We start from the raw sequence: 12,776 nt of genomic DNA, 5'->3' as shown, positions 1-12,776 counted from the left end.
CTTCTTTCGAACTCAAGATCCTGCACATGGTTTTCCTCGCTTAATTTCCACCACAACCCAGCGAGGCAGGCTAGGCTGAGAGGTAGTGCCTGGCAACTCGCTTTTGAGTTCCCCTTGGCCAAACTTGGCCCTCCAGTTATTTGGGGACTACAATTCCCATCATCCCTGACTACGGGTCCTGTTAGCTAGGGATGGTGGGAGTTGTAGTCTCAAAACATCTGGAGGGCCGAGTTTGGGGGTGCCTGCTCTAACCACTACACCACATCATCCAGATATACCACCCCACCGCCTTCGCTCATTTTGCCCCACACAGCCTGGGGGGGGGGGTTTGAGACGACGTTACAAGGTGCTCGCGAGAGGCAGTGTGGTGTAGTGGTTAGAGTGCCTCGCAGCTTAATGAACCTTACAGGGCTGTTGTGGGGATTAAATGAGGGCGGGGACACGCCTGCCACCTTGAAAGGGGAAAGGTCGGGACAGAACTGCATTAATACTGATTGCAATTAATAATACTCCTGATGACAGGAGTGCCCCTGAGCTCGTGCAGGGTGCTTTTCCTTTGCCAGTAAGCAACAGCAGCTCACGTTTGTATCTGCCTGCGCCCAAGTTTGGGGCCTGGTCACAGATAGGAAGAGCCTTGTCCCCCTGGGTCGTGCCGGCTGGGGGCTGATGGGAGTTGTAGTCCAAAACACCTGCCAGGCTCCAGGTATCCAAAGGCTGACTTAGAACGTAAATAACGGTGTCTCGAGTGTTCACTAGGAGATGCTGGTTGCAAAGGGCGGGGAGACCCCTTTTGTCGGGGTTCAGTTTGGGAACTACAGCACCCTTAAAGGACTGCGGGTGCCCCTTTGGGCTCCTCGCACTTCTGATTCCGTAGGCCTTGTCTGGGTCCCGGGTGCGAGTCTTGCTTTCAGCCATGGTGGCGGATCAGGGTTATTTATGGCGTATCCTCAGCGATTGCTTTGGAGTGGTACAATCAGTTTCAAAAGGAGACAGGTTGGTGGTGTTTCAAGTCCAATCCTTTTAGGGGGGGGGGGAAGAGTTGAATTTCAGCAGAGCAAAATCTTCCTGTTCCGCCGTGATATAAAGCAGGGACCTGTGTCCCTGGTCCTGAATTGAATAGCCATGAGGACTGCAGCCTTGCTTTACTTTCTCTAGGCAAAGCTGAGTGGCAGAGCCCCTACTTTGCCAGCAGAAGGTCCTAGGTCCAGTCCCCGATTTCGTCAGATGGGGTTGCAGGTTTCCTCTGCCTGAAACCCTGGAAGACACTGCCGGTCAGTGTCGAGAACACTGAGCTAGACAGAGCAGTGGTCTTACTCTGTGCCAGGTAGCTTCCCATGTTCCTATTTAAGCCAGCTAATTATTAACATCATGAGGACTAGCGTTTTAATTCATTTTAAAGGAGGAGGTGGGGGGGTACACCTGCTTTGCATGCAGAAGGTCCCAGGCTCAATCCCCAATGGCATCTTCAGGCAGAGCTGGGAATATCCCCTGCCTGCAACTTTGGAGAGCTGCTGCCAGTCAGTGTAAGGAATACTGAACTGGGTGGATCAATAGTCTGGTTTCGACATTCTGAAAAAATGAGCACTCTAGATTCATGGAATTGTAGAGGTAGAAGGGACCCCGAGGGTCATCTAGTCCAACCCCCTACACGATGTCCCCATTGTGAGGGGAATGGCGAGGGGCTTAGCTGTTGCAGCATAGATATTTTGCTCCAGTAGTGACGCTGCCCCAGTGCAGAACTTAGCACCGCTGGGTGCAGAATTAAAGTTTCTAGTCCTTATTGGCTACTGAGAGATGGGACTGAGGTGGGAGTGGGGAAGGAGGAGGAAAAACCTCCCTATCGTGAAAGGAAACGGAATCAAATTCTGTGCAAAATAAACCGACAGGTTTAAATGTTGGAGTTTAATTCAGCTTGCAGAATTCTACCTGCCGTGCGGAATTTTGGAGTTAACTTTTTGGTGTGGAATCCTGTCATTTTTTTGTTTGCTGTTTCCTTCCTTCTGTTGTTCGTAAAAATATATCTCACCAGTCTTACGCATCTAAAAAAAGATGCAGTTCATTAAACCCAAACGAGCTATCTCAGGCTAGAGTGGAAAGCCAGGGAATGATGGCATTTGGTGAGAATTGAGGTGGATTTGTTATAGCAAAAAATAATCTACCGTCGCCCTCCTAAGATCCTCTTCAGCCATGTATGCTCCTGGGAAGCGTGCAGGAGATCAGGGTGAGGAACTGTGTGAAGGAAGGTCAGTAGTGTTTGAAGGCACACATTTGCAGATTTCTTTTTTCTTTTTTAAAAAACCTGTTCAGCCTGTCCCCTGAAAGCAACCAAATCCAGTTCTATGCAGCCTTCCAGGAATCACCTGCAAAAAAGGCAAAATTGGGTGGAGCAACCAAGGCACATTTCCCATTTTGGACGGTAGGCTCTGCTCATCCGTTTCCATCCAAGCAAGCAATCTCCTTTCCTGCAATTTGAAGCCGTCACTTCACGTCCTGCCCTCTGGAGCAGGGGAAAACGAGCTTCTTCGCTCTCCCATTTGGCAAGCTTTGAGATATTTGAAGACGTCTCTCCTGCCTCCTCTCAGTCTCCTCTTCCAGGCTCGACATCCCCAGCTCCTTCGACCGTTCCTCACCAGGCGCATGTGAGTCTGGCGCTGCAGTCCCTCAGGATTCCACCAGAGGGCTGGAGCCTCTCTCCGATTGGCTGCTGAGAGGAGGGGGAGGAGCCAGCCATTTTGGCGGGAGAATAAAAGGCGCTTTTTCTGAGGGAGAGAGTCAGTCAGGGCGTGGACTGAGGGAGAACTGGCTCTAAGAGCCGGTTGAGGGTCTGGGGAGGAAAATGGAGGGCCGAGGCAGGAGAGGCAGACACTGCAGGAATTATTATTATTATTATTATTATTATTATTATTATTATTATTATTATTTCATACCACGCCCATCTGGCTGGGTTACCCCAGCTACTCTGGGCGGCTTCCAACAAAAGATTAAAAATATATTAAAATTTAAATTTTAAAAACTCCACTCTTCCTCTTGGGAGAGATCTTCTGGAAAGAGGAGGCTCCCAAGCCAGTCACAAGGGCCGAGGGGATTTTCTGGGATCCGGTATCCCAAATAAAACCCCTCAGGAGGGGCATTGCTAAGAGAGAGGGCAGCTGAGGGAAAGGGCTCCTCGCGGCGAAGGGAGATTTAGCTGCGTCCAAAATATTTCGCCGTAACTGACACCTGTCACAACTAAGTAAAGGAATGAGAGTACGCAGAAGCTCAGAGGAACATTTCCTCGGGGCCGGATTTACCTATAAGCTAAACAAGCTATAGCTTAGGGCCCCACTCTCTTGGGCCCCCCCAAAAATGTAAATAAAAAAACCCCTGGTTGTACATTTCCAAAAAAGAAGATAAAAAACAAATAAGACAAAACCGACATACAGCAAGAGTGTTTTGTGTTGTGTAGGCTCCTATGATGTAAGGAATGGGCCTCGCCTGCTAGCCTGCTCCCTAAAATATCACTGGTTTTTCTCATTTCTATATATCCAGTGGTACCTTGGTTCTCAAACTTCATCTGTTCCGGAAGTCCGTTCCAAAACCAAAGCGTTCCAAAACCAAGGCATACTTTCCCATAGAAAGTAATGCAAAACGGATTAATCCGTTCCAGACTTTTAAAAACAACCCCTAAATTTTAACATGAATTTTACTATCTAACGAGACCATTGATCCATAAAATGAAAGCAGTAATCAATGTACTGTGCTATAAAGTAAACAAAACAGTATTGTAGATGATAAAAATGAAAATTAAAAAAATTTCTTACCTGCATTGATGATAGTCATTGTTTGGATGGGCAGCTTTTATCCGTTTCCGCAGTCAAAGGACAGCTGGACATATCAAGGGCCCCATTACCTTCAGTAGCTCAGGGCCTCATCAGACCTCAATCCGGCCCTGCATCATCTTACCACCTCGTCTTCCAAGTGAAGTGTAACATCTGATTTTGAGTCACTGAACTTCAGGAGAAGCTGCGCCTGTTGTGTTTCAGCCTGAAGCATAAGCCATAAGTTAACTTCTGCCTGAAAGAACGCCTCTCCTGAACCAACTTCTTATTTTGGCAAATGGAACTTTTCTTGTTGGGTCAGCTCCCACCTGAGACTTCAAGTCCCAGAGGGTGGCTTGTTTTCCCCCCAAATGACCCCTGAATTTTTGAATTTAATTGATATTGATGCTGCATTTTATGTTGTGTTCTATGCTGTTTTTAAGTCGCATTTTAATCAATGTTTTATATTTGCTGTTAGCTGCCCTGAGCCTGGTTTTTAAACCGGGAAGGGCGGGTATAAATAATCTTTTAAAATTATTATTATTCCCTCACGCAAGACGCACATAGCCTGTGGTAAATGGAAGACATTTGTGTCAATAGTGTACTGTGAGGTGCAATATTTAATGGGGGGGGGGTCAGTGGTGGGATCCGTGACTTTATTATTTGGTGGTCTGCGGGCTGAGTCTGCTACATCTTGGCTCCCAGACATCTTGGCTACCTTCCTCTGCTGATTGTTGGGAGGTTCAGCGCAGATAAAAGAAAGCCCTTCTTTGTTCAGGGCAGAGTTAAACTGTGGAACTCCCTGCCACAGGAGCCAGTGAGGGCTGCCAACTTGGATGGCTTTGGAAGAGGATTAGACAAATCCATGGAAGAGAAGAGGGCTCTGCTCTGCCTCCAAAGTTGGAGGCGGCGATGCTTCTGAATGCCAGTTTCTGGAAACCCCAGGAGGGGAGATTTCCTGCTTCTTATGTCCTTACAGTCACACGTTTGATTCCACCGCTGAGCTATACCGCAGGAAACAGGTGCTGTAGGGAAGACTGCATTTTGCATGTGTGGGCGGCCACTGATTCGAATCCTGACGTTCCCTTAGGTGGCTCCTGTACATCCTGGTCACCAACTGGTGTCGCCGGCGGCTGCAGGCAGAGCTGAAGGTGGGCTCTTTTGGGTTCTTTTGGATTCAGAACCTGAGCCTGAAGTTCCAGGAGGAGCAACAGACAGTGGTAGGTGCCGGGGTGTGTTTGTGTCTTTGACATCAACCCTGGTCTGGCGAGGCTTGCAAACCTTCCTGCTCACCTGTGGCGAGTCTTGCCCATTTGACTTACTTTCCTTTGTATAAAACAAGCCCGAAGGAGGCCCCCAACCCGCTCACAGATCCTTGTATGATCAGCGGGCACAGTTGGTCCTGGCAATTATTAGCCACTCTCAATTCCACCCTGATCATTGCCACCTGCCAAGATTTTAACTTGTCTGAATTAATTTTAAGATGTATTTTAATTAATTGATGTCTGTTTTTATGCTTATTGTGTTGTTTTTATGATATTAGCTGCTCTGAGCCCAGCCTTGGCCAGGGAGGGTGGGATACAAATACAATTTATTATTATTATTATTATTATTATTATTATTATTATTATTAGGCAAACCACACACAAGAGGCAGTTTTGTGCAATTCTTCCCCTGCTTCAGCCCTACGAAGCTGGTGCTGCCCCTTGAACCTTGTCCCCCTGGGGGGGGGGATAGCCGTGGGTGTGCCACATTGAATCTGTGGGGCAGAGGGCACATACCTGGGAGGTACATGCAGCCATCATGGGTGTCTCTTGGCTGTGCCGTTTTAGGAAATCGACAGCGTCTGGATCTCCAGCAAGCTCCTGAACCATGATGTCCCGTGAGTATTTATTGAATGCATTCATATTCCACCTTTGCTCGAACGATATCAAGGTGGCGCACGTTCTCTTCGCCCTTCCCATTTCACCCTCACAACAACCCTGTGAGGTAGATCAGGCTGAGAGGAAGCAACTGGGCTTAAGGTCAAGCAGTGGCTCAGTGAGGATTTGAACCCTGGTCTCTCCTGGGTCCTAGTCCTTGAATCCCCACAACAAGCCTGTGAGACAGGTTAGGCTGAGAGGGAGAGCCCCAGGTCACACACAGCGAGCTCTGTGGCCAAGTGAGAGATTTGAATCCGGGTCTCCCAGGTCCTAGTCCAACACTCCAACCACTACACCACACTGCCTCTACTGCCTTGTAGTTTCCCCACCGGTCAATCCTTCAGGGAATGCTCTCTGCATCCACTCGTCTGGCATGGAACTCTGCAGAGCGGGCGGATATTGAACCCTGGTGGATTATGGGCCAAATTTGGGGAGGAAAGGTGGTGTTACAACCTCTGCTTGGCCCCAGAACACATTCGTAACATAAATTACGTTCTTTATGTTGCACATTGCCGTGGGATCTTCTGTTTAAAGGCAATATATATATATATATATAAAAAGAATAACCTCTGCTGGCTCATAGCATTTCCAGTTAGGGCTGGGAAACGGCTTGGTGGTGGTGGTTGTACCACCATCCTACAGCAGAAAGGAGCCTGTGGGCCTCCAGACGCTGCTGAACTACAACTCCCAGTGCCCTGTCCATTGGCTACTTTTCCTACTGGCTGCTTCTGCCAGTCAGTGTAGACAATACAGAGCTAGACGGACCAATGGCCTGATTCAGTGTAAGGCAGCATCCTGTGCCCCTGCTTAAAGCCGCCCTTCCTTGAGAACCACGAGGACTAGAATCTTGTTTTCAGTCTTAGAGGAGGAGCTGCAGCTTGCTGGGAGAAGGCCCCAGGCCAAATCCCTGATGGCATCTCCAAGAGGGACAGGGCAGGACCCTTTGGAGAGCCATTGCTGCCAGTCAGTGCGGACAGTGCTGAGTTAAACAGACCCAAATGTCGGAGGAGAAGCCAGTTTCCTACGAATCCCCAAACTGCTTTTTAAACACCTTAAAAATTCCTCTTTAAGTCTTGATACTGAACTGGGCTAGCTCTGCTTGCATTGAAATCCTGTCTCTCGGTGGGAGGGTTGGCAGGGGGAAGACGGTTGCACCTCCAGCTGCACCCCCTGCTCCTGACCCCATTTTCACCCCCCCCCTTCCATCTGCAGGCGCTACCTGGCGCTCTGCTTCGGAGAGGTGCGCATCCGCGTGGACCTGCAGAAGGCGCCCAGGCTGCCATCCCCGGAGGCCCCAGCAGATGGTGGCGTTGAGCAAGGCAAGGTGCTCTCCCTCGGACCCTCGCTGCTGCGGCTCCTCAGCCAGGTGAGAGGTGCTCAGGTCTGGGCAGGGAGCCTGGGTGGGCGGGTCTGGATCTCTGCCTCCTCACAGACACACCCCCCCTCTGCGCCCTCCCCAGCTCTGCTCTGTCCATGTGGAGGCGGTCAACGTCATGGTCCTGCATGCAGCGGCCTCCGAGTCCCTGTGGCACGTGCAGGTGACCAGGACACAAATCCTGCTGGATGGCGACGGGAGACGGTGAGTCTATGGGGGTGCTTTGGCTACCTGTAGCCCTGCCTTGCGGGACAGAGCGCCTGACTTAACATGCAAGAGGCTCTGGGTTCATTTCCCGGGGTCTCCAGATCCAGCTCTTCTTACTGAGGTCTGTTGGTACAACAGAACCTCCATGCCCAGGAACAGTCTACCTCCAAAAACCAAGCAGTGGGGATCAACTGGAGAGCAGTGCTGTGCTCAGATCCTGCTTGTGGGTTTTGGATTAAGGGCACCTGATTGTCCCCAGTGAGAACAGGAAGCTGGGGATCCAGAAGGCTCTTCTTCGGTTCTTATGGAACCTACAGGTCCAGAGGCAGTCTATCTAGATTCCTAGCCATTGTGAGAAGAGGGGACAGGACTAGACAGGCCACTGGCCTGCTCCAGCAGCCAGCCTCTTCTTAAGGCAGTACTATTTCTTAAAAAATAAATCTCTCAGTTGTGGGTGGGGGGCACTGCAGTGTTTTTCTTTGTTCTTTGATCACTCAGACTTGGATTGCTCTTGTCCCCCACCCTTTTGCCTCCCCCAGCATGGCCTGCGAGGCGACCTTCTCCCAGGTGAACAGCAAAGTCCTGAAAAGCAGCCGACAGGTAAGGCAGAGGGGGGGGGAAGCTGAGAGAAATACCTGGTGGTTGGGAGCTTGCTTCTGTCAATTTATTTGTAAAGTGTTTCCGGACTGCCAGTCTGTAGGATAAGACACAGCCGTGTCCAGCACCAAGATATAAAAGAAAGCGATTTTCTTTAAAAGCAGAATTAGAAGTAACTGCATAGGTCTGGGTCTTCTAGAGATGCCCAGAAGTTGAAAGTGAGAGGGTGCCTGTTGCATCTCTGCTGGATGTGTGTCCCGCAGCCTAGGATCAAGGATGCTGAATGCCCAACTTCTGACCAATCACTATCAGCTGCAACCTTCCCTCTCCCCAAGGGCTCCTGCCTTTCTCAGACCTGCTTGCTTTATTGATTCATAGACAGCACTTGGGTGTTAAAACAGCCACCAGCCTCAAAACGGTTTGCAAAAAAAAGTCAATAAGTAAAAGAAAAACAACCACCCAAGACTTTCCAAAAGTTAAAATAGCAGTCGAATAAAAACAGATTATAGTGGATGCTCGGGTTGCGAACATGATCCGTGCAGGATGCACGTTTGCAACCCGCAGTGCCCGCAGCAGCGCATCTGCGCACACGCGGGTTGCGATTCGGCGCTTCTGCGCATGCACAAAGCATGAGTTAGCGCTTCTGCACATGTGCGACCGCCGAAACCCGGAAGTAACCTGTTCCAGTACTTCCAGGTTTCGGCGGTCCGTTACCCGAAAAAACGCTGAAGCGAGGTATGACTGTGCAATTTACACCAGCTTTCCAAGTTTCCAGGCTGACTTGTCTAAACAACACACATCGTGAGTTGCGATATATTGCCAGGTCCAAAATTATGAAACCGATACCATGCTACGGATTTCAAATCGGCTTTGTTCAATACATTGATCTATTGTCCAGCCCTAACAGGCAGAAATGCATCTCCCCCATGGCGGATTCCTCCTTCTCCCTCTCCCCTGCAGGCCGACGCCTGCCTGGCTGAGCTGTCACTGGCCCTCACCGTCTCCCTGGACTTGCGTCTGAGGAAGTGGCAGCTCTGCGGCCTGGAGGTGGGCGTCTGGAGCTTCCACGCCGAGCTGCACGAGGGACTCTTCCACAGCGAGCTGCTGCGGCGCGTCGGAGGCGGAGATACGGCAGGTCGAGAACTGTGGGCTCCCAGGGGTGTTTGAGGGGGACCTCAAAGGGCTGAGGGTGGGCTCCTTCCTCCTCCTCCTGTTCTTTGGCTTCCCAGAGCTCAGGCACAATTTGCAACTCACCTGGGCCGAACACCCCGCTCCTCCTAGTTGAGTGAAGTATACTCTCTTGCCCCGCCATTGGAAAGGGCACCTGGTGTCCTGACCCCAAACCCTTGGTTTGCTGCTTCCGTTTTCAGCGGGGCGCTTCCGAATAAACGGTTGGTGTGAAGGAACCAGCTGCGGTGGGGAGGCAGTTTGGCACAGGGTGCAAGGGTCTCTAGTTCTCTAGCCTGAAACTGGCAAGTGCACGAGAGAGGGAGGGAGAGAGCTGGGAGAGGGGTCTGTCTCTCCTCCGTTCCTCAGGTGGGGTGCCCTCGAGCGAGTGTCTTGGGTTCGAGAGGCCCATGAGCCTCTCACGCATGGCTCTTTCCCCTCCTTCCAGACCCCGCCACGGCCGCTGAGCTGCGCCCCTCGATGCTGAGCCTGGCTAGCCTGAAGTACGTGCCCTGCCGGGTGAAGGTGGAGCTGCAGAACACCAGCCTGGTGCTCTCTATGAACAGCCAGAAGAGGTAACGGGGAGTGGGGGGTTTCAGGGAGCCTTTAATTCAAAGCCATGAAGAGGGGAATCTTGCTTTCAACTTAGCTCAGAAGGTCCTGGGCTCAATCCTGTCTTCTGCATTTGGGGCTGGGAGAGAGACCCTCCTTCCTGGAGTCATGGCAGAAGTGCTGCCGGTCAAAGTAGGCACCACTGAGCTAGATGGGCAAAGAGTCCCACTTGGTATATTGAAGGGAGCTTCCATTCCATTGTCGTCTCCATTGCAGGCATCTCACCTGGACCCTGAAGCTGCTTCAGTTTGCGTACCAGTGTGACGGGGAGCAGATCCCTCTCCGCAGCTTCACGCCCACCTGCGACCTGCCCCAGATGAGCCTCGAACTCACGCTGGAAGGCAAGTGCTTGGAGGAAAGTAGTAAGAGGAGGGCAGAGGAGCAGTAGGGCACATGGTGTGCACTTAGAGCCTCTTTCTCCGGCCCTCATGACACTCCCTAGGCTATGCCTCCTCCTCAGCCACACCCTCTTCCCAAGCCACACCCTCTCCTCAGGACACGCCTCCTCTTTAGCCACACCCTCTCTCCGTAGGCCACTCTGCTCACTGGCTACTCAGCTACATTGGCAAAGAAAAAGTGCTTTACAGTACAGTGGTATCTCCGGTTGCAGACGGGATCCGTTCCGGAGGTCCGGTCGGATCCTGATTTTTCCGTAACCTGAGGACTGCTTCTGCGCATGCGCGCACAGCGAACCCTGGTAAAACTTCTGGGTTTGCTGCATGCGCAGCCCGAGGTTTACGTAACTAGAGGGTTACATAAATGGAGGTACAGTGGACGCTCAGGTTGCGAACGTGATCCATGCAGGATGCACGTTCGCAACCCACAGCGTTCACAACTCCCACGTGCGGGCTGTGATTCGGTGCTTGTGTGCATGCACAAAGCACAATTTAGCGCTTCTGCACATGCGCGACTGCGGAAACCCGGAAGTAACCCGTTTCGGTAGAAGAAACGCCACCTGAAGCGGACGCAACATGAGGTATGACTGTACGACTGTATGTGCGTTGTTTAAGTATTCTAACACTGTGACAGCAGATGGCGCTGTGGAGTTTTGTTTTTGCTCACCTGATTTCTCATACAATGTTTGCAACGCGTTTAGCTGAAACACTTCTTTGATGTGTCTCGATCCAGCTTGGCCCTTGCTTTCATTCCTTTTTTTTATCCACTGAATGTCTGCACTGCCATTTGTACTCCCTACTTTGGCGTCTCCTCAAGGGAGGAGACCAGCCAGCCTCAGGAAGGGGTGAAATGTCTCATCCCTTGCCCTGCCCCCCCCCCAGAGTGGAATGCGCCCCCCCGCTCTCTAGGTGAGCTGCCTAGGAGGGCTCTTTCACAGGGAACGTAAATCTGATCACAGGAGGGCGCGGGAGACTCGGCCACCCACAACCCCGACGAATCCCCTCTTCTTTTCTTTTCTCTCCCCGCAGATGGGCTCCTGCTCTCTCAGAGCCGCCAGCGGATCGTCTGCCTCAGCCTGCTGAAAGCCACCTTGCAGGCAAGTGCTTCTCTTGCTGTAGTTGGATGGGACCCCCAAAGGTCATCTAGCCCAACCCCCTGCAACACCGCGCTGCCAATGGCACTCCTCCTCTCTCACCCATCTGTAGGTCATGGCCATCGACATCTCGGTCGCCGTGGTGCTCAACACCTGCATTGTCCACTACCGCCACCAGGAGTTCTCCCACTGGCTGAGCATGCTGGCTCTGGCGCGGAAAGAGGAGGGGCCCCTGGCCCCCACCAGGAACAACAACAGGAGGTCAGGGTCTCTTCCCCCCCCCCCGCGCGCCCAAAGCCCTGCTACTTATTTACTATTGCAATTATTATTATTTACGAAATGTGTATGCCACCCTATACCCGCAGGCCTCAGGACAGTTCACAAAATCAGATTTATTTATTTATTTATTTATATGGAGCATAGATGTGTTGTGTTGGAAGGGGCACCAGGGGGGCACCTAGCCCAACCCGCTGCCATACAGGAATTGCGGCCCAATAATCCCTGACAGATAACCAGATGGCCTCTGTATAAAGCGAAGGAGAGCCCACCACTTTCCGAGGGAGTCCGTTCCACGAGCGAACAGCTTTCACCGTCTGTTCTTCCAAAGATTTAGTTGGAATCTCCATTCTTCTCATTTTAATCCATCGGTCCCCCCCCCCCCCTCGGGAGCAGCAGAAAACAAGCTTGCTCCACCATCCACAGGGCTGCACTCTGGATATTTGCACCCCCTCCTCAGCCGAAAAGTCTTCCTGAGTGGTTTGCATTCAGTCACATAAAGCAAGGCACTCCCTGCCTGCAGGCTTATGATATAAAATACATGACACAGGAAGGAAAAGGGCCAAGGAGGGTAGAGGAAAGAAGCAAGCTCAGGCACCAGGTTTTTTTATAATGACAAGGTGGCACAGTTCAGGGGCAGGGGGTGCTTTCATAGAATTGCAGAATTGCGGAGTTGGAAGGGAGACCCAAGGGTCATCTAGCCCAACCCCCTGCTATTTCAGCAGAGCTGGTGGAGTGCTTTCTGCCTTTCTCACCGAGGCAGCCTGGTGGGATGGCGGCCCCCAGGCGACAGTTGGGGGGAGAGGAGGAGGCCTGATGGAGCAGAGCCAGCAGAGGAGCCTTGGGTCCATCACACCACCCTTCCTCAAATATGGCGTCTCTGGCGAGGATGCAGATCCAGTGCAGAGCGACATCCCTTTCTCCCCCATTCAGGATGCCGCAGATCCTGGCCACCATCATCCTCAGTGCCTCTGTCTCCAATGTCAGTGTCTCTGTGCAGCTGGGGGACACCCCGCCATTTGCCTTGGTCCTGAACTCCGTCTCCCTAGGTAAGGACTGTGTATTTTGCATTTTTGTATTGTGATTTAATCCTGCAAACCACCCCGAGACCTGCGTCTATAGGGTGTTATGTAAATTTAATAAACAACAACTACTACTACTACTATTGCGGAGGTTAGGCTATGATTCTAACTACTAGTACTCGTGGTAGTAGTTGTTATAATCGTAGCCTAACCCCTGCAATTCACTGGGGACTGGCCTCTTTTTGAAAACAAAACAAAACTGGGATCGTCCCTTTGCAACGATAGATAGATCGATAGATCGATAGATCGATA

The 12,776-nt window shown here is 51.4% G+C and overlaps 1 protein-coding gene across 2 annotated transcripts in view; it reads left to right on the top strand.

Annotated features, from left to right (window-relative positions):
* BLTP2 (bridge-like lipid transfer protein family member 2) overlaps positions 1–12,776 on the top strand; it is a 43,029-nt gene that overhangs the window by 1,488 nt on the left and 28,765 nt on the right. Inside the window, exons 2-12 of one of the 2 annotated variants that reach the window (XM_083480208.1) lie at positions 4,888–5,017; positions 5,630–5,679; positions 6,932–7,085; positions 7,180–7,298; positions 7,841–7,901; positions 8,859–9,033; positions 9,514–9,640; positions 9,894–10,018; positions 11,102–11,169; positions 11,279–11,427; positions 12,376–12,491. In XM_083480208.1, the coding sequence (XP_083336334.1) occupies positions 4,888–5,017; positions 5,630–5,679; positions 6,932–7,085; positions 7,180–7,298; positions 7,841–7,901; positions 8,859–9,033; positions 9,514–9,640; positions 9,894–10,018; positions 11,102–11,169; positions 11,279–11,427; positions 12,376–12,491 (1,274 nt within the window). Of the gene's footprint in view, positions 1–4,887; positions 5,018–5,629; positions 5,680–6,931; positions 7,086–7,179; positions 7,299–7,840; positions 7,902–8,858; positions 9,034–9,513; positions 9,641–9,893; positions 10,019–11,101; positions 11,170–11,278; positions 11,428–12,375; positions 12,492–12,776 lie in introns of those variants that run through there. The other variant, XM_083480209.1, reaches the window with a different exon arrangement.

The sequence above is a fragment of the Podarcis liolepis genome (assembly GCF_965112155.1).
Source record: "Podarcis liolepis genome assembly, chromosome: 16".
NCBI lineage: Eukaryota > Metazoa > Chordata > Lepidosauria > Squamata > Lacertidae > Podarcis > Podarcis liolepis.
This window is presented reverse-complemented; position numbering and strand designations above follow the sequence as displayed.